This window comes from Bombus huntii, chromosome 9, assembly GCF_024542735.1.
Source record: "Bombus huntii isolate Logan2020A chromosome 9, iyBomHunt1.1, whole genome shotgun sequence".
Lineage (NCBI taxonomy): Eukaryota > Metazoa > Arthropoda > Insecta > Hymenoptera > Apidae > Bombus > Bombus huntii.
Genome location: NC_066246.1, coordinates 16,847,409 through 16,868,458, shown reverse-complemented (window position 1 = coordinate 16,868,458; position 21,050 = coordinate 16,847,409). Strand labels below are relative to the sequence as shown.

General features: G+C 41.4%; 1 protein-coding gene and 1 long non-coding RNA gene across 2 annotated transcripts in view; one reads left to right on the top strand and one right to left on the bottom strand.

Annotated features, from left to right (window-relative positions):
• Positions 1-9,174, bottom strand: part of LOC126869779 (homeobox protein orthopedia-like) — a 29,858-nt gene extending 20,684 nt beyond the window's left edge. Inside the window, exons 1-3 of the mRNA XM_050626727.1 lie at positions 8,865-9,174; positions 3,170-3,310; positions 2,178-2,359 (exon numbers count right to left, since the gene is read on the bottom strand). Coding sequence (XP_050482684.1) covers positions 2,178-2,359; positions 3,170-3,310; positions 8,865-8,910 — 369 coding nt within the window. The 5' untranslated portion in view covers positions 8,911-9,174. The remainder of the gene's footprint in view (positions 1-2,177; positions 2,360-3,169; positions 3,311-8,864) is intronic.
• Positions 5,103-7,622, top strand: LOC126869780 (uncharacterized). Its single transcript, XR_007690998.1, has 2 exons — positions 5,103-5,386; positions 5,557-7,622. It is a non-coding gene; the product is annotated as an uncharacterized LOC126869780 (long non-coding RNA).
• Positions 9,175-21,050: the final 11,876 nt, after the last annotated feature.

Here is a 21,050-nt window from a genome sequence, read left to right as displayed (position 1 = left end):
AAAATTCGAGGCAACCGTTATCGCGGATAAATAGTAACAATTCCGCTAAAAGTATACAGTTTTGGAACTGGAAAGAGACAATATTGTAAACAGGAAACCAAATATTTACCGTTCTCTCGCGAAACAGACATAGAATGGCAATTAATCGAAAACCATCTCCATTTAAAGGAATAAAATGCTAAAACACTAATAGGTAATGAATCGTAGCGAGTGCGTCGCACCTCGCTATGCACAGGGTGCAAAAGAGCCACGTGTGCACGCGGCACACTCCGATACATCCACGGGGGTGGCCCAGCCCTCGTAAAAATGTTGAACGGCGGTCCGCCATGGCGAGTCAAGAAATCTTTGATAGCGACGCTCGATAGTATAGCGACGCTGGGCGCCGGCGCCTTTCCCTAGCAGCCCCATTGGTGCCTGAGGCCCTCTCCACACGAGAGCCCGCCGCCGGGTTTCCTTGGAAACGCTTCGTTCGCTCTGATGTCTACCCTCGCCCATGGAAAACCTCTTTCAATTAGGCAGCCAGCAACCCCGAGCACCGACCGTCGGATCACCCTCTCTCTTTTTCCCTCTTTTTCCCTCTTTTTCTCTCCTTTCCCCTCTTCTCACCGGCTTGTCCACGGTACTTCTCCTACGCGTATCTACCTGCGTCTCGAGGTATAGCTTTGCGACGAGTTCTCGTTCGCATCGACGACTCTCCCTCCTCCCCTTCCCCACGATTCGTCGTCCGTTTAGTGATTTCCTTCGTTCTTTAATAATTATACTGGATGTTCGAGGCTCGGGGACTCGACAACAGGAAGTTACGTTACGCTTGAAAGCATCGTGACGTTTCTCGAGTGGAGGGATGACGAAGAATATAGAGAGAAGACGCTCGAGCAAGAACGAAAAAAGTTCTAGGGGATATATTACGCGATCGGTTGATCCGATGTCAGAGGGGGGGGGGGGGGAGGGAGGGTGAACGTTTGACTGAGGAACGAAGAAAATTAGTAGACGAAAATAATCTGTGGATTTAAACGATCCGAACTGTCGTCGTGTATATTTGGAGCACGTCGATCGTGATGTCATGGAACCGCGAGATTAACGTTCGTAATAACCGCGAACGAATTTCCTGATAACCATCGTATGAAAAATATCAAGACTCCGGTAGGAGTGTCGCAGACATGCCGTTTTCCACATGCATGTGGACACGGAAAAAAGAAGACGAGCAAAAACTGTTTGATATGCAGCACGACGCCCGGCTTGACTGACGCTTCCGAGTTGCGAATAAAATTTTCATGAATTTCTATTAGCTTCGTTTTTCTAGACGTGCCCCGGAGACTTAAAAAAGCTCCAGCCAGTTGTTGGCTGGGAGGGAAGAGCGCGAACCATATCTCGCTGGTCAAGACTCGAGTATCGGTTTTATCAATTTCCGCTTTAAAGCTTCGGTCCACGCTTCATTCTTTAATGGCCGTCATAAATTTTCTCGAGATTCATTGTCTTTTATCTGACTTTTAAATACTTCCCATGTTTTTAAACGTCTCATTAGTGCAACAGATACCTTGCTCATATATGTACAAAGGACTCATTATCTTCTCACAATAGAATATAATATTTAGATCGTTTAGCCACATGATCTAGATCCTTTTTCAATACTCTTCCGGACCAGTTAAATAAACGCTAGTAAATTTGGATGGTATTTAAAAATGATTGAAATTTCGATAACGTCATCTCCTGTGCAATTTCTCGCGGTTATTCCAATGATCTTTGAATTTAGCGTACGCACAGAGATACGGAAAGTTTCGAGAAAGTTTTGCGGTTACCCCACAGCAAGTCCAAGTCCACCAAAATTCGAGACCCCGTAGGGTGAAGGCTTAACGCTACTCCAAGTTTCAGTTTAATCCGAAAAGCCGCGGTAGGCCAGCGAAATTGATTTTGAGACACTCGCGGTACCACCTAGTTATGCCTATTAAACGTGTCTCTTGTTGTTCAAACAACGACATAGAATCAAGAAAACCGGCATTCCTGGTTGAAATATTATGGGAAATTGTTGGCAAAGAATTTCATTGCGTTTAATTCGTTACCCTCGGCTGTTTTCTCAGAATTGTTGTCGAGCATTTGATCAAAAGTGAAAATATTGTCCGAAGCATTTTTTCATCAGAAGTTTATATCGTCGAACTGTAAGGATGGTTTGCAAAACTTACTTGTACTCGACTTTCTGTGAGGCCAATTTTCACAGCTATCTCCTCCCTGAGGAAGATGTCCGGATAGTGTGTTCGATTGAAACACCTTTCCAGTTCGTTCAGTTGGGCCGGTGTAAATCTCGTTCGGTGGCGTTTCTGCTTGGCGGGTTTGTCATCGCCTTGTCCAATCGCAGCCGCGTTTCCTACGGTAGGAAATAAATCTTTCAATCTGTTCAATTCAATCAATTTGCCTTCATTTACTTATGAATAATTCGATTAAATTAAAGTGTACTAATCAGGAATCCGTGAAATTGAGACAGCTAGGTGAACTGACGCTAAAGACAGTAGAGTAAATATAATGATCAATTTGTAATTTTATAATAGAAATGGTATAGGCTTTCGTTGCATTTTCGGGAATCTGAATGATCATTCGGATAAGATATATGGATAAAATGTTGTTCTTCTTCTTGCATTATACACTTTCCCATTTTTATTTTTTGGGTCAGTAGCACTCCGTTTAAATATGGTTGGTCAGTGTCTGATTAAATAAACTTCTACTTTATGGTTGAATCTAATTTACGTGAATGAGAACTTCTATTATATGATCTTTTAATAAAATCGTGTCTAAAGTCTTGTTACATGAATTCTAATTATATAAATTTGTCCCTTGAGAAGTTCAAACAAATGAAATTCTACTGTGCAAGTTCCATGCTTTGGTCGTCCACTGTTAATAAGAATCATTAAAAATTTTCAATTATCATCAGCATAATCCTTCTCCTCCGGACTTATTGCTTCAAATTCTTCACCCTGGACACTGGATTCGCCGATTTCGATACGATCTTCCATTCCTTTCGGGCCAAGTGTACCGTCAATAGCTTGCACGCGAGAAAGCGAAATTTAGAATTTATTCTACAGCGGAACGGTATCAGGGCTTGGCCGTCGACGAACAATAAAAAGAACGAAAGAGAAGGAAAGAAACGGGTATACACATTCGAACACGGTAAAACGCTTACCCGTGCCAGGCATCGTCATGATTAATTCCTGATGAAGCGTGAGGCCACTGCCGGCAGACAATCCGGTGCCCAAATTCACTCCCAGCACGCCGTCCAACTTCTCGTGCCTCTTCAGGTCCTGCGCATGAAGATCCTTCGCTCCTGCGAACGCGAAACGCGAAAAAAACGAGCCATTACAGTTTTCTGTTACTCCGCGGCCGCCACCGGCCCCTCGTCGTGCTCACTCCCTTTTCTGCTCTATGTAGTTTAAATTTGTATAGGAGCAGAAGCTGAGTGGCCGGTGGGGAGGGGAGCACGGACCACTTAGCACGAAGGTGCGAGAATCGTCACCGGCCTCTGGCTTCTAGGCGAGCAAACACATACATCGAGATCTGCCATCGTACACGGACACGTGTTCGCGCGCGCGGACACTCGCAGCTACGTGGTCGTAGGAAATTTCTAGAATGCGTGGGTGGAGAACGACTGAAACACCCGCACAGGGGACACGGTGATCGCGCGGCCATCGCGCGTCGTTGTGCTTTGTCAAACCCGATTACGTAATCAACTAAACTAGTTCCTAACCTCCAAGAGGCTGATCTAGGGATTTTTTCAGAGTATCAATAAACAATGGTGCAAGTGATGAGCTCGAGGAACAATGGAGAGGAAGTGGAAAAATCGTGTTCGGTGCAGCAAGTTGAAATTTGGACGGCACATAAGGGGTGAGTGTGATGAGAGTGACGTACTTAAAAATTTTTCAGTTTTCAGATTACCTATCTGCAAAATTGGTCGTAAAAGTGAAGTATTTTTCTTTGTTGGAAGTGTGACAATTTTGTTCAAATAGAGCATTATATCGTATTATGCAATCTCAAAGAAGATCGTTTTAATCATTTTTCAATAGTAAGCAAATATATCACCGTATATATTCGATATGATTAGATTTGATATTATGACATCATTAGTACCCAGATTTTAAGGTTGTTCTCGTTACTAAATGCTTGAATAGTTTACATTTTCTACATTAACGTTTCCTACCCTGCTTTTTTTAGTTATCTTCCAGCAAACCAACGATATTAAATAGGCAGTGGAACGTTAAATTTTAAAGATTCGTCGAGTCTAAAGATGCTATTGGACAACAATGAAAGAATTATTAAAGCCACATTCTCTCCGTTGGAAAGTAGATTTGCATAAATCAAACATTTATTTCCGGGAATATTGTGCCTGCAATAATGTGGGGCATACTATATACAAAATCGACTATAAAACTTTCCTGAATATTCTGTTATTTCTCAAATCACTGGATGGTAAGTCGCCTGCATTAGGATCATCGTCGCAGTTAGTAACATTCCTCTCGATATTACAGATGCTGTTAATTAAGCGTCGGATCGTACATCAAACGTTATGAAGTCACACGCGTTGCACTGGAACGATAATATAGTAACCAAGGAATTTTATTGGTTTCATAAACACGCTGACCGGCCCGGCAGTTTTGCATCGATATTTTATAATCCGGTCAGCTAATAGTGATTCATACGGCGCGTTTGGGCCGGCGTGTATCCAAAATGCTTAATGCGACTGTACACGCATAATAACGTTAAATAGTCTGGAATTTGAACTGGCGTTGGAAACATCGCGGCAATAGTTAGAAAATTCCAATCGAACCGCATATTTTCGCGAGAGATCGAACAATCATCGCGCTTTTTACCAAGTTATGCAAATCTCAGGTGCAAAATCCAATCGTTTTTATCGGACCGATATCTCATGCATCGTGTACGCATGTTAATGTAATTTGTATATCAGATGAATATTGACTGCAAAATGTTTCACTGACCATAGCTGTGAATCGTTCGCCATGACTTTGGAAATTTCTTGCGTTCCATCGTGCACATTATTCGCGATAGAATATCTCCAAAGTTTTATTTTGTTTCTGTTTTTCACTTCGTTTTTCGTTAAATTATAGGTCACACGGACGACAAATCACTTTAACATAGAAAGGAAAGAAGAGGAAGAGACAGGGGAAGTAATGAAAAATCCGATAATTCGAAAATTAGATTCATAAAAATATACCATGCTCGGCGTGTGTGAATTATAAATGATCGAAAAAGTTGGAGCAGTCAACGAATCGAAAGGATCATAAAACAGCGGAAGAAATCTCGAAGTGTCGAGGAGCATGGTTCGGAGAAAGGGCACGATCCTCGGCGACCACCAGCGTGCAGCAACCGTTTACTCAATGGGAACTCCGTATGAATGAACTTTATGACTGTTCTTTATTTTCGTTTTATTTTTATGGATCTTGATGATTTTATTTCGATTTTACTGGTCGAGACCCGCTATTTATGAGCACCGTCGCTCTCGCCCATCCAAAATTCGGTAGGTTCCTTTGATCTCTTCATCGTGGATTTTTGTTTCAGCGAAAAGAGTGGTGAAGAGAGATGAAGAGAGAGAGAGAGAGAGAGAGAGAGAGAGAGAGAGAGAGAGAGAGGACAACGGATGGAAAAAGCGGGAGAAAGAGAGAACGCCGATACTGGATTCTTCCATGAATTTTCCAACAATTTTGCGCCGCAGCTGCGAAGCTTGCACTAAAAAAGAGCGCGTTGAATTGAATTGTCACTATGTGATCCGCGCCATGACCCGTGTAATTTAATTCGTCTCGATCAAGATCAATTTGAATCGGCGACAAAAAAAAAGCGTATTTTATATAAAGAATGAAACAGTATGTGTCGGAAAAGTCGCGAACCGTTCGTCCTTTGGTACGCAATATCATAAACGAGAGTTTCGATTCTTTTAAATTTAAAAGGTATTTAAAACAAAAAATAAAGAGGGACAAATAAATATGAAATCTATACGGGAGTTGGCAAATTCAATTTGCTTAATTGGTCGAGGCGAGTTTTGATAAAAATTGGCAAACAAGATATGATTAGTGCGAAAGTGCCGCTTCGCGAGGATTAGTGCTGCAACCTTTTGTTTGCTTCGCAACCGTTCGCCTCTCATTAACGCTAAGAATCATTGTTTAATCCTATTCTACCTGTTCGGATTATCGGATTATTTAATCGAATTAAAAGGATGGCATCCTAAGACGACGAAACCACTTGCGTATGGTTATTTTCCATTTATATTAGGTTGCCCGAAAAGCTCCTTTCGTTTTATAAGGAAATAATAGACGCACAATGTTTTTTCTTTTATATTAGTTTATTGAATTATACACGAACATAATAATAGAAATATGACGGAGTAGATCATACCTAATTCGATAAAATAATACAAAACAGAAATTGTTGTTCATCTATTATCATCTTATGAAACAAAAGAAACTTTTCGGACAACCTAATATATATTTTACTTTTTCTTTTAAGCGTTGTATTCCTTAACTTACTTTCTTATTGGCAAATCAGAAAGAGGACAAGATGAGTCTCGAATATATAACAAGACGTCGTAGGAATGATATTTTGCATGCACTAATGATAATTTAAAAAGTTGACGATTGACGGTATAACTCTCTTCAACGTTCGATTAATAAATTTATAAATCGCATTACTCGATCCACTAATATTCATTTAGACATGAAAAATCACAAACAGTATACACTATTAATGCATCGATCTAATATTTAAATGAGATTAACGCTTTCAATGAAGTTGTTTCGTCGTCGTCACGTTTCTGTGAAAAAAGAATGTCACGATTTTGAAAGAAAAAGACTAGGTAGGAAAAATATTTTGCAAATCACGTTAAAAATATTGGATATCTTTAGAGGAAAAAATTTGTATGTGTTGATAAATGAATCTAAGACGAAGGAGGTTATAGGTGGCGACAAAAATCGACGGTTAATTGTTCTTTAACCGAACCGACACGTCGTGCTTTTGCTCGGTTTCTACCACTAGTCTCAACTCTAAATCGTTCCTTAACTTCCCGCCTAATGTAATCAGCGTTGAAGTAATTAAGGTCATCAAACTCGAGAAGCGGTTTCCTTGGGCGGGAGAGAAGCGAACAGGCGTCCGCCACGTGTTATCGAATCAAAGTTTTCCTTTTTATCGTTCGACCAACTTTTCCCTTCTGTTTCGCGTGTGTACCGCGACTTTCGACAGGGAAAACCGACAGTGTACTATGGCGTTTGATGCACGCGACGTATAATTTCTGCATGATCGTTGATGGGGATGAATGGGAATGGCGATTGTATTTCGTCGATCTTTCGAATTTTCTGGAAATTTTTTTACAAAGTCTGAGAGCTTTATATAAAAATACGAACATTGACTGATGTTCGAACCATTAGAAATGGAATAGAATATGTAGAAATGTTTCATCCCGATTCCAGATTTTTCATGTCATACGACGTATCTGGCAGGAACAAAAAGATTTGATAACATATTCGAATGACGCTGAGCGAAATATTTTGCATAATTTGCATCTACTTTTGTTACCAATTATTACTACAATTACAAAAATAAATTAATTTCAGTAGGAAATATTTCTTGGAAGGAAATATTTGTCGATTAATTATTAATGAAGATTATCGCTAAAATATTCAGATTATATCTTCTTAATTGACATTGGATATTTTGCATATATATGTAGTTATGAAGGAACGCGCGCCGTCGGACGGAGCTTTCTCAGAGCGTAGCTTCACGTTCCACAATAAAAATAAATAATCGAATGAATATATTATTGTTCATGAAGCTTGTGAATATTTTATACTATAACGGGGATAGTTAAGGTAACGAATAAAATATAATTCGCAAGTATAATTGCTTAAATGTGTCAGCGATTGTACGTTTCAGGACGCTCGGTATCAGAAGCGTGGAATTGCCTATTTTTTAACAGATTTTTAGTGGTTAGTATTATATGAATCGTTCTTTCATAATTAACAACCGTAAATTTAAACGCAAATGGCAGTATTATTTTTGACGTTTCCATGTTTTCGGCTAATGTTACTTTTTAAACGTTAATAAAAGGAGATTTTAAGTTCAAATATATTTTATGCAAAAGAATAACGTTTATCACTTAAAATACCATTTTTAACCTACTTAGATATTAAAGTTTTTCCCCATTTTTTGATAACTGGAATTCAGTTAAGCAATTCCTTTCCACGGATATGTTATTGAATATAACGAAACCTATACAATTAAGAATCAAAGTTTCCAAAGCCGTTCGTTGCTCTCCGCCGTTACTTTCAAAACCACTCAACGTTTCGATACAATAAAAATATTCTGCTTCGACACTGTTCAGAGTACACGTTTAAAGAACAGAGAAGAAAAGTAATTTTTTCACCTACCACCACAGAGCATCGTCCTCGCAAATAGAATATTTAATAACCGAAAAGGACTTGTACGTAAAACAATTAAAAATCTTTGATCGTCCACATTTCATGGCAAGGCATACCCTTTCTTAGAAATAAAAAAAGCGAAAGATGGCCAAACCAATCTCAATCCTCGCACAGCACAAAGGACGTTATTCCCCACTTTTCACAATCAAACCACAAAACAACGGAACGAGAAAATAATTTCAGCAGACTCTGAAACATCTCTACTTGACGTTATCCTGCGACTAAGCATCCTGGAAAATCGTGGAACTTCACAGAATCGATTTCCAAAGCTATCGTACGTGCAATCGCGCGAAAGAAAGTTGGCCGCGTAAATTTCCTTGAAAGATACTCCAAAAGCGACAGCACACGGGATTCGTCGAGGAATAGAAAACTGTTTGGTCGCACCTTTCTGTCATTACTTACCGGGAATACCGTGTACCGAACCGCCGGCGGAGATGTTGTTGAGCATGCCGCTCCCAGGGAGTGCAACTCCCGACACAGATAGGACGGGGTTACAGAAAATCCGCGTGTCACCGCGAGCCACCCTCGAAAGTTGCGTGCTACGAAACGGTATATACAACCAAAGGATATTGCGAGTATTTCTCGTGGATAGAACGCGACAAGATGCGGTATACACGACGAGACGTGTTCATGGAACGGCCCGTGCCTCAGCAAGGCAAACAGCGGACTGCCTAGCTGCCATATCCGAGCTCCCCCACCGCCGAGGATAGCCGTCGATGTCCCTCTCTCTGTCGCGCGAAACACCCTTTTGCGGGCCTCTTCTTCTCGCCCGTTGCACGCGCCAGATCGCTCTCACTCCTGTACCCGGCTTGTGGGCGTGATATTAAATCGCTGCCGTGCTTCAGACTCGCCGCCGCCGCCAGGAACGTACTTAGTCGAAAGGAGAGCCTGCAAACGATACATACACCCGAATGAAACAGCGTTTCGAACTTGGGGAACGTTCGCCGATGATCCGACAAGTTTGGCGATTTAAAGTAATTAAGAATGCCTCGTTCTCGCGTGTAAAACTGGGTTTTGGGCGGAAAGATGGCTCGCTGGAGGAAAACAACCGACGATTGGTTGTGCGAACGATAGTACTTGGCGTTTATGATCAAAATTGGAAGGTACTTTCGACACTTTTGGTCTATCGGACGTTTAATCTGTAACGCTGTGAGGAAGTCGGAAAGGCTAAAAGTTGTGAAAATAGGGGTCTACGTGGAGGGTTGATAGAGACGGGAGAAGGATCGGTGAAGCGGTGCAACGAGATCGGCGTACTTCCGGTAACGCTTTATGGGAAATGTTACGCGACTGGAGAACCGATAGAGACAGATTGGCAGGACAGAAAGCGGGAAGAAGAATATATAAGAAAAGATAAAGCGATATCAAACGACGAAGAAGAAGAAGAGGAAGGAAAAAAGAGGAGTGTATACGCGAACGAAGTCTCGCGGATGAAGAGGGGGATGAAGGAAAAGAGTAAAAATGGGGAAAAAAAACGACGGAAGGAAATCGAGAAGCGGTAGTGGCAGAGTTTCGCTCACGGACTACGGTGGTTGGCGGGGCTGTCCATATCCGAGGTAAACTCTATCCAGGTTACTGTAGTCTAGCTGTCTCTGTTTTGCGGTAGGCGGTAACCGCCACGGACGCAGCTCCAATGAGCGAGTAGCCCGCCCTCTGGATGCCCCACTAGCTTACCCTCTGCTGGAGATTTATTGAAATTTTATTTTTATGGCCGGTAAGCACGGCGTCCGGTGGATGCAGGGGGTTGCAGGGTGCGCGTCGGGGCCAGACGGAACGAAGGAGAGAGGAGGATTCCTTCTCGTTTCCTCCAACTTTTTTTCCACGTTTCCTCTATCCTCGTTTCGCCACCAACGACAGCCACCGTGTATTTTATCCCTTTCCCTCTTTCGCCTTTTTTCCCTCTTTGGCCTGGCTGTACGCTGCCGCGTAGCCCGGCCACTTTATTCACTACGTCCTTTTAATTCAATAGCTACCCTTTTTATAAGGTAGCGGCCGCCGAGCGAAGACGGAAGTCGGCCGCGTCGCTTCCAACGTCAACCACGGGACAATATGCCAGCGATCACTTTGCTTACTTGCCTATCGACGCAACCTTCTTCTTCGACTTTTCTTACCTTTAAATATGCGAATAGTCGACCAAACTTTGGAATTGTCTATCGCATCCGTTTATCGCGATTCAAGGGAGATTACGATTCAGCGTAATGCCTCGAACATAGCGATTACCATCGACGAGGATCGAATCGAACGCTTGAAATCATGGGGACTTTAGAAAGATTTGATATTGTTGAGAGGGGTTGTTACGCGCAAGGGCGTAGACAGAAATGGTTATAAACGCGTTAAAAGGCAGTAGATCGAGACTCTGGTACGTTCATGCTAGACTATTGTAGTCTGGCGTTACAACGTCGTCGTGTGTTTAACTTATTGATTAGCATCCTCACGCATCTTCCTGGTATGGCGTGACATGATGCTACACGATCTACATACGTATTCTTGTGGATGAATTACCATTATTATCTTTGGCATTACAATAGCAAGTAAGTTGTCTGTTAGGTCCAGCAGATCTTTTGTTTTTTTTGTGCTACGATACTTTGATGCAACTATGCTTCTTGGATTTTACATGATAATAAATAATGGCATCGTGAGAATGTCATAGAAATTAATTTATGATTATCGTGACAAATATTCGGGATAAAATACGTTAGGTGCAACTACTGATAGGCAAGCTGAAGTAAACAAAATTTGCAGATGGAAATTGAAATTATTTTATCCTTCGCTGCGAATGCCTCGTTTCTTTATCTTATAAATGTTGTTACAAATATTCAATTGCACCGTTTATGTAGCATGAAAAATGGCAGAGGAAAAAGAAACATTGAAACGCTTTATTTTCCGAACGTCGAAGCGAAAATTCATACTTGTCCAGCGGCGTGCGTCACCGGGAACGGTTATTTCAGTGTAGAAATAAGTTCGTAATAAACGTTGAAATACTACGCGCTGACAAATAACCGAAATTCGTTTTTGTCAGAATAACGATGCAGTTAATCGTTGTTGCTTTGTCGACGATCGCACGCGCAACTTACCATCGATGCGCGCTGGAATTAAAAAAAAAAAAAAAAAAGACGGTCACTGTGGGAAAAACAATTAAACACGATAAAATATTTCGAAGACAAATTACGATCTCTCGAAGAAGAAGCAAATTTTGCAGAAATGCCACGCGCAGATACCAAGAAGCCATATTGCTTCCAGAAGGGGCGGATGTCAAAGAAATTTAATAAACACGGCAGAAACGCTTCATCGTTCGACTATTCGGCATTCTTGCATTAATACGAAGATAATTTACAGCGTAGAGTTAATATCCGAGACGTACTGCTTTCGAAGTGGCTCATCGACAGGCCGAACCACACAGGCAGAAATTAGATTGTTTCAATTCGCGAAGTAACGCGCGAGCACAAACCTTAATTCCGCGAGATCTTTGAAAAAAAAAGGAAAAACATTCGTGTTAGCACATGGGAATACGTGGATAATAGTATTAGAGATAATTAACGTCGGTGGTCCATAGTATTCGATCACTAGTCGAGCGAGAACGGCGAGAAACGTTCGCCGTTCGAGCGCCGCGCGGCGATGTGCGTGGTCGAACAAACGCTGACTGTCCATGGAAAATGGTGTAACCAGCGGTTCGCTTGGTTCCTGCGCTTCCAAAAATACGCTGGAATTCTCCGGTTTAATGAAACAGACATAACCAGAGAATGCACGGCGGGATTCGTGCGCGCACCACAGGAATTCTTCGGCTACAACTCAATTGTATATTTCAAATATCCGCCGTTTGCAGTTTTTATTCTCGGTCACCAGCTACATTAACTTTCCGCGACTAGTTTATTACCGGTTAATTATTGTTACAATAGCGTTCTGGCAGCTCGATTACCTAGGTTCGATGCACCTTTGGAGGGAAAAGTCGAAATATAAATTGTCAGAAGGAGAATGTTATATAATAGTCGAACGAATCGTTTAATCAAGATTGTCGTCCTTCCAGAGAATTCGTCGAACGAATTTCGAACGACTGGAAAGAATAAAAAATTTCGAGTAGCTCGGATCGATCGAATCAGACGTATTTTTAACTTCGAGGCTAACGTTCAAATCGGAGTATTTATATTTCTTTTTAATTTTCTCCTTGCCTTCTCCGGCCTCGTTTTGTTTCTTTAAACGATAGAAGAGACGAGAATTGCAACAATGGCAACACACGAAACACTTGGGCGGCGGAAACACGCAGAGGCATATGTGCCTGTAGGCGATCGATTTTAAACAGGCGAGACGAGCAGCGGCAAATTGACAATGTGTCGAATGCAGACTACCGATGCCTCTGGCTAAAACTACCCTTCCGCGCTGCGAGATCGAGGTTCGTTTTAGGTGTAACACATCGCGCGTTTTCCGAAAAGACTTTACGTCGTGAATTCTTTATCTTTTTTCCAACGTAGGATTCCTTTAACGTTACTTCGACTCGACAACGGGAATTTTACGCCCCGAGTTATTACGTAGTCTATTCTCTAATTTCGCAACCAATTTCTTAGACCACTCATATTTATTCCAAAGCATTTTCTCAAGTATCGAATCCAGATTGCCTATCGAGGAAACAGACGTTCGAATAAGCGAACCAGAATACTCGATCAATTGCATAGAAATGGTTTCCGGGATTCTTTGAAGTCAAACCACCACTGACAACGAACCGGCGTATGATATCAAAATTGAAGGGAAAAGGGGACAGTACCGTTCTGCGGACAGATTCGTTTGGACAAACGAAATCTCTGTCCTCTGTCTAGTTAATTTTTCCGTCGTAGAACTCGCGCAGTTTCATCCTCCAAATATTCGACGAAGCAGAAGGCGAATGCTCAGGCTCACCCACCTGGGCCCACACGCCTGTGGAAGTAATACCACTTTCGCGACGCACCGTGCGCCCCGCCTGTTCCAATTGGAACAACGTGCACGGGCAACAGGCGACACACAGGTAGACAGGAATTTCTGATATTACATACCAGAAGCCGGTATGCCCCCCATAACAATCCCGAGGGAGTGTACGAGGTTCTCCACATACGCCAGACATATTCCACGTCTAGCACGCCTCCCCGACTCTCGTCACTGTCTGTCTCCTGCTCGCTACAAATAGGCAACTGTTCCGCGTCTATCTCGCTCCCTTTCTCTCCCTTTCTACCTCTCTCTGAGACTCGTTCTTGTCATCCTCGTGTTTCCCTTCTACCCTGTTCGATTTCAATCCTCCATAATCGCTTGGCGAACTCGTCACGTCTTTAACGACGGAGAAGCCACTCCAATAAAAGACCTCTTTTCGACCTTTCGAGGCAAGCAGAAAGTTCCTATCGAAGTCGGAGGGGCGTTACGCTTGCCCGAAATATCTCTAAACGAACGTAAGTTGGATTTGCTAGACGATCAACGGTGGACGATCAACTCGCTTACGAGTCGTTTTAAAATATTAGCATCGCGCCCGTTATGGGAGTTCTGTGTAACCAGCAATGTCCACAACGTCGAACGCTTTAAACGCGATTACCGTAACCGGTTCCTCGATGAACAGGGTATAATTAGTTTAAGTAATTCTGTTTTATTGAAAGAAGTATGGTCGAACGGTACATAGAAAAGTAAAACGAATATGCATATCGGTCGGCAATCGTGCCTTCGTTCGATTCGTTAACCGAAGGATCTCTAAATTAGAAATTTTAACAAATCAGTTTCAGTTGGATTATAGTTTTGATCCTCGTGAATGTAAATACGACGCGCTTTATCTCGAAAGCACAGGGAATCCTCTTAAATAAAATGAAATTATTATGTTGAAAAAATTGGCATTCGAGCTACTTTATCTCCTATAATTAACCAGTTAATATTTAAACGCGTTGAATTGAACATTTCGGTAAACAGTATACGTGTATAGAACGCAACACGGTGCGGTTTTAATTACATGAAAACTCGAGCACCACGTGACTGGTCAGAAACGTTAAAAATTAGATTTGAAATGCGAACACCTGAAAACGGCTGGTTCCTTTGGTTCCTTTGGAAGTTCGAGAGATGGTCGGAGCCTAATCGTGATTTGTCAATGGAGTGTTTTAAACGCACGACATCTGCTCACTTATCACGAAAATGGGCTGCATGTTGAGATAGGTCGTTCCACAAGGATTTAGTGCCTTCGTTAAGCCGTAAGCTTCATTCAATTTTCTCCAATTTGTGGCAATTTGTGCTTACAGCACCCACATGCTCTCGTGCCCCCACTCTTTAACACCGAGCCTCGGACGAGAGTGTGAAAGTGCGCGCGCGTGTGCATACACACACACAACACATACAAACACGGACGTACACGTACACAATTGCAGAGAAATGGTCCTCCAGTGAAATTCATTCTATGCGTGCACTTCTCCAGTTGGAACTCTTGAAAACTCTTTCCAATGCCGGTTTTCCGAAATGCCTGGCCGCCTATACACGATTACAGTTGATCGCTGAAAGCTTTCGCCCGATAGATTTTCATGAAACCGATGCCCGATTATATTACCACCACGTGCAACTTGAAAGACTACTTGTTACGCGCTTCTCGTCGTACTCTCTTTTTCTCCCGACCGGATATTCGTTGAATTTTCGTGCGTTTCGATACGATATCTCTCTCTCATTATTATTTGCAATAACTGCGATCTTTCGTTCATCCTATTTCTGTATTGAATTTTCCGTTTTTTTCCGTTTTTTTCCTTTTTTTTTTTTTTTTTTTTGATCGGAGAATATGGACGAATCGTTCTGCAGCGATATCGTCCATTCAGGATTATAACTGGCATCATAAAATATCGAAAAACACATTCTGGGTCAGTCAAAGTCGACATGTCAATTTACCATCTACCTACTGCCTTCTTGATCGTTTCCAACGGTGCGGATTAATTCATACTTTTCTTTGAAGGAAAAGCATATAGGCTCACTTACTGTCACAAAATTATGAAAGTAGAGCACATAAAGTTTCGTTAATGAACGGAGTCATGGGATTATGTAATATCGCCGCGTTTTGCAATATTGCTAGACACCGAGCGATCGTGACCAAATCTACGCCACTCGTATCTCAACGGTATAGACGTCTCGTGACTATAAAATTAATAATTATAAAGGCATACTGCAACTTGAAGCAGAATTTTCCGTGAAACCTATAGAAAACATCTGCATACGTATCTTCTAGTTGCCTTGAATTTCAATCGAACTCAAACGATTTCAATAGCACCGAGCGAATGAAATTACGCGAGTGAAATGTAGGCAGCACTAGAGAAGCAGAACGGAGATGTACGCAATTACCGCGGAGCGAAACACGTCGAAGTGCAAATTTTGATTTTGCTGGCTGGTTTTCGCTCTTTCGATTCGGAACTCGAGCCATCCCACTAACGAAATCAACGCGTAGCGAACGCGGCCCAGTCCGAGCACGGTTTATCGAATGAACTTTTTAATAAATCGTCTAGCTGGCGTCCGTGTCGACTTTGCAGGGTCGTATCAGGCCGCGAGGCGGATTCTGGCGAACGACGAGAGCGCGCGATTCCGAATAGCTACACGCGTGCTTAAACCTTTGTTGCAGAGAGAAGCACGGACTCTCTCTCAAGTACCATTCCGAAATTATTACATTCTAGTGGGGTGGATATTAGCTCCGCGCGTATGCTTTCATTAGACGTTACCTTCGAGCGTTTCAATTTAACGCGGAAACCACCCCTCAGTCTCGTTCACAGGTCTATAATATCCGACCAGGCACTTGCCGACTCTCTAGCGTGCTTCATTTGGACGTCGATCGAGTTCCAGCCATATCTCACATTCCAGTTACGGCTACCAACGAGTTTCCGAACGGCGATGCCACGTTTCTGCAAATATTTTGCCACTCGACGCGGCCGGCTTTTGCTTAATTGCCGAATCTGCCGGTGTACGCCGTTTACGCGAGGTCGCTTTTCACCGCGATCCACCGTTCACAGTTGCTTTCGACCGTCAAGCGTCTTCTCGATCCTCGCCAGCCAGTCCACGGAATCGGCTTTCGATTCTCCGATTCACCGCGATACGTTCGAGTTTACACGTTCGATCTCGAATCGCGCCGGGTTTGTGAATTTTGCATAGATTTAATTGAGTGGTCGGATCTCGTTGATCCAGTGGATTGTTGTTTTAAGGGAAAAATGATGAATTGACCGAATAAACGATTTTGTTTATACACGCGCGTATCACACCGTAGCAAAGTTGTCGAATATTATAGATTTTCATTAAGAAGATTTTTGCTGCGTTTTTGCCACACCGGTTTACAACGTTCATCCTCTGATACGCGTGAAACTTTCGAGTATCATAAATTTACGTTTGAAAAGTTTTTATTCGGAAGAGGATTTAAGGTTGATTAAGGTCTGGTATATAAATTGATTCGATTAGCGGAAGTATTTTACGATGCACGCATTTGTTAAAAATCTATATGCTGGTATTTTATTCGCTGAAAATGAAGCAAAAACGTGGAAAAGATTTTAATCGAGACTTTGAAAATTAATTGTTCCGAGTTTCGAAACTTTCGTCTATAACTTTCTATCGTGTTTTTTTCCTCCGGTATTAATTGGGAACTAAGAATGTTATTGAAAACGTGCCAGGAGCTTGATTATTTCAGCCTCGTAATTGTATTCGCTGGTGGCCTTCAGCTGCGAGTATTTTTGCGAACGAGAACTCCGCCTGCTTAATCCACCCCTGAGAATCGTTCGACGGAAACTTGTGGTCGGGCCTCTTCTTGTGTATGTCCAAAGTTTAATTAGTTTTTAGAATGTATTGAGCGACGGAGGGACAGGTTAAGTTCAGTGCAAGTTCTAGTGGCGGGACAATTTTACCGGGAAGTTTTTCAATTTTCTCAACTCACCGACTATTCCCGGAAAGGATCGGGGACGTCTCCGCGCTTCTCTCGTTATCCCAGATTTGTTTATCGTTATCCGAAAGAATCCAGAGCAGATCGCTGAAACTTTCTAAGAAATCTTTTATTTTCCGACATCGACGACATCGATATTCGTTAGTAACATTAATTAACACCCTCGCTAACCTTTTGATTAATTAAATTTGACGCGTAATATACCTCGTATGTTTTATGATAATGTTTATAATTATAATCGAGCAACGATTTTTTTAACTCTGCTGCAATGGTGACTGAGATTTGAAAACGATATGCAAAATCCTTAATATTTCCAAAACTCTCTACAATTTCTATATTGTGGAGAAAAGATAAGGGACGAAAGGGAAAGAGTAGTAGGCAAATCAGGTACGGGTTACACAGAAATAGAATGTTTCGTTTAATAATCGAAAAGTTGAGGGTCGGTAGAGATGATAGGACAATATCTGCTAAAGAATTCTCTGAGACAACAGATAAACATTTCTTCATTGCGACATAAAATAATAATTTCAAAGAGTTTTGGACAGTTTGTTCCAAGGATGGAGAATAGTTTTAACTTGGTAATTTTCATTGGTTCAGATAAAGATACGCGAAACTCGATTACGGTACAGCCTCTTTAGATTTGTCTCCCGCCTCTCGGTTTTTCTTTATCTCCGTTTCATCTTCCGTTTCCCTCGTCCTCGCCCTCGGTTGGTTCCATCTTTCTCTCTCTCTCTCTCTCTCTCTCTCTCTCTTTGTCTAACTGAGCCAAGACTTCGTTAATGGAAATTGATTACCGCAAGAAGACGATATCTAAATCACGTTGTTCTCTCTTCTAGTACGTCCAAACTTTATCCCCCTCCATCTACGGGTCGCAATTCTTTATCCGACAATTTTCTTTCGCGATAATCACCTCGACGTATACCAGACGGATTTTCTCCAACTGGTATTTTTGCACTTCCGAATTCTCTACTCGAAATTGAAATAATTGTTTAATTGGTTAATCCCGGCACGATTGAAAAACAATTTATTACATTCTAAATGACGTGATTATTGATCTAGTTGCGGTATGCAGTATCGCTTCGAAATGCGATATTAATGTAAATTTAACAATGTGAATTATCTTGTTTTATTCGACTGTGATTTACTGCGAAACTCGTTCCGGCTATTTGTTATAAAATATAATCAGTGAATTTTAGCCATAATAACAAGAATTTTCGAACCACATGAACGCATAATCGCACGCGCAGAGAATTATGTAGAATTTATCCGAATCTCAAAATTTCCTTCTTCCAGTTTCCTTCTTTTTTGCTTGTTTTATCAAATTCGATGCTGCAACAACCAGCCTTTGATTCGTTTCTAAATATACCATATTCGACGTATATAATTGCGGTTAAAATTGTACGATGAAACTTTCGATCGTAATAAGAGTGAACGTTCATTTCGTCAAAAGAATCTTAAGTTCTTAGTTCTTAGTAAGTTCTTAGTAATCTGCAAGGGAAGAAAATCGGGAACTGGTAATTTCGATGGGCTTCTAACGATAGTTGGTGATTTAATCGTTTGAAAAATCTGTAGATTACCGTAAAAAGCTGTCATCGAAAATTCTTTCAAAGAAGATGCTATTTTTGAGAGGTTTTGACTAACGAGCTGCGTTGGCAGTTCTATAGAAGCACGGATTGCGTGCTTCTGTAGCGGATTAGGGGCGAGACACATCAGTATGGGCGATAGAGTCGATTTTAAACTCGTCACAAGTGGATTTAGCACCTTCCCTGGACTATGCAGCCGCCGACGCGGCGTCGCCGAGACCATGCAAGCTGTTATCCAGCAAGTCGGTATTCTTGATCCCGTTCCGCAGTGAGCTCTGGACTTACTGCTAAAACGTGGGAAGATTTACTTGGAAACTTAAGTCCCGCCTAAAGATTTATTACCGGCCTCTCATATCTTCGAATTCTTGACTACTGCTGCGCACACCAATGCAATGTTCTGCATTTTGATGTCCTTTTGCAACTACCACGATACGGAACAAAGCAAGCGTCCCCGTCTTTCCAAGTCAACGCGTTTCTGTCGCCTTGAAGTTAACGATAATGTTAATTGTAATGTTGCAATAATTTTAAACGGACAGGTTTCTGCCCGTTAAGTATGAAACAAAATAAATGAAACTGTATTTGAGAATAAGACAGGCATGAGATAATAATAACGTAACTTGACAATGACCCTCGCTAAACAGATCTGGTTTCTATGAATTTTCTTTCTGAATTCTACGACGCTTTTACGATTTACGCCGGACTCTCTCGTTTCTCAATTATACCGCACTTTCAAAGATCATACTTTTATAATATATGTATATATATATATATATATATATATATATATATATATATATATATATATATATATATATCTATGTAGCACCGTGTAATCCTTGAATCATTCCTTGCATGAGCATTCGCTCATCCACACGAACTTTTACTGCCACGTAATGAATAAATTGTTTTTAATCTTATTTATTCAATCTATTTGTCTCAGCTACAGCAATTTAAAGTTTAATTATCGGAGAATCTAGCCGACCGAATCAAAATCTAATTGCACTTTCTTTATTTCATATTTTCTTTATTTCATAATTTCTTTATTTCTTGGATTATATTCGAAGGAAGATGATAAAGTAGAAAACAGATGGAGACGATTTATCATAAAACAATCGACCACATACAAAATATAACCCTCTCTATGCGATGGTAAATCGCGATACCGTGCTTTTCCCATGACTGTTCGAACGTCGATGATCCTATAGACCGTTTTCCTAGGGACAGTCGCTTCCTCCGACTTGACTTTGTGAACATTTCACGTCCGAAGCCCCAATTAAGTAGAATGACTGACCCATCCTAGATGTCGAGAATCTACTGACTCGCGATCGCTTCCAGAAATCGTTCGGCGGACATGGACATAACTTTATCGGTTGACGCGTGTTTACGGGGCGCACCCTGACCGGGGTTGGCCCATTGTTTGCCCTGTGAAGCGCACGCAACGCGGAATCATCCCTTGACGCGTGACTTACGTGCCTGTAAAGCCAAACACAATCGGACGGGTCGCGTATGAATACGTATATTTCGCGGAAGATTCACGCGATGAGTGGTCAAGTTGCATGATCGAAGGGAACTTGGGCTTCCTGGAACGAGAGACCATGTTGTTAAAAGTGAAACTGTGTTTAATCGAAGAGCGATTACGGCATAAAAGAAAGTTTTATTACTAGAAGTGGTAAAGTGGTCAAAGCGACTAACTCGTCATCTTTCATGGTAATTTGATAAATTTATCGATTCGAGCCTTTTTCCTCTCAATTACACGTACCAGTTTATTCAAGCGAAGACCGCAGGGAAGAAATAGGAATAGGATAAGTCACATTTTCCATATTTAATAAGGTAGCGGTTTTAAAATTTAGTACGTTGCCAATTACTCTTAAGGCAAAATACGTATTTTCCTGTCGTCTTTATAATTCAAAGATATTACTCGTTATAAGATTGAAATAGCGAAAGACATTCAAATATCGAAGATATTGATTCAGTACATCAACAGTATCCCGCATTTAACGTAACTTCTTTTCATTTTCAGGTATTTTATATTAGCATGTTCCTTTTAATATCCTTTAATATCCTTTTCGAATAATAAAGTGACATTAAAACAAAAAAGAAAAAAAAAAAGAAAAGAAACAA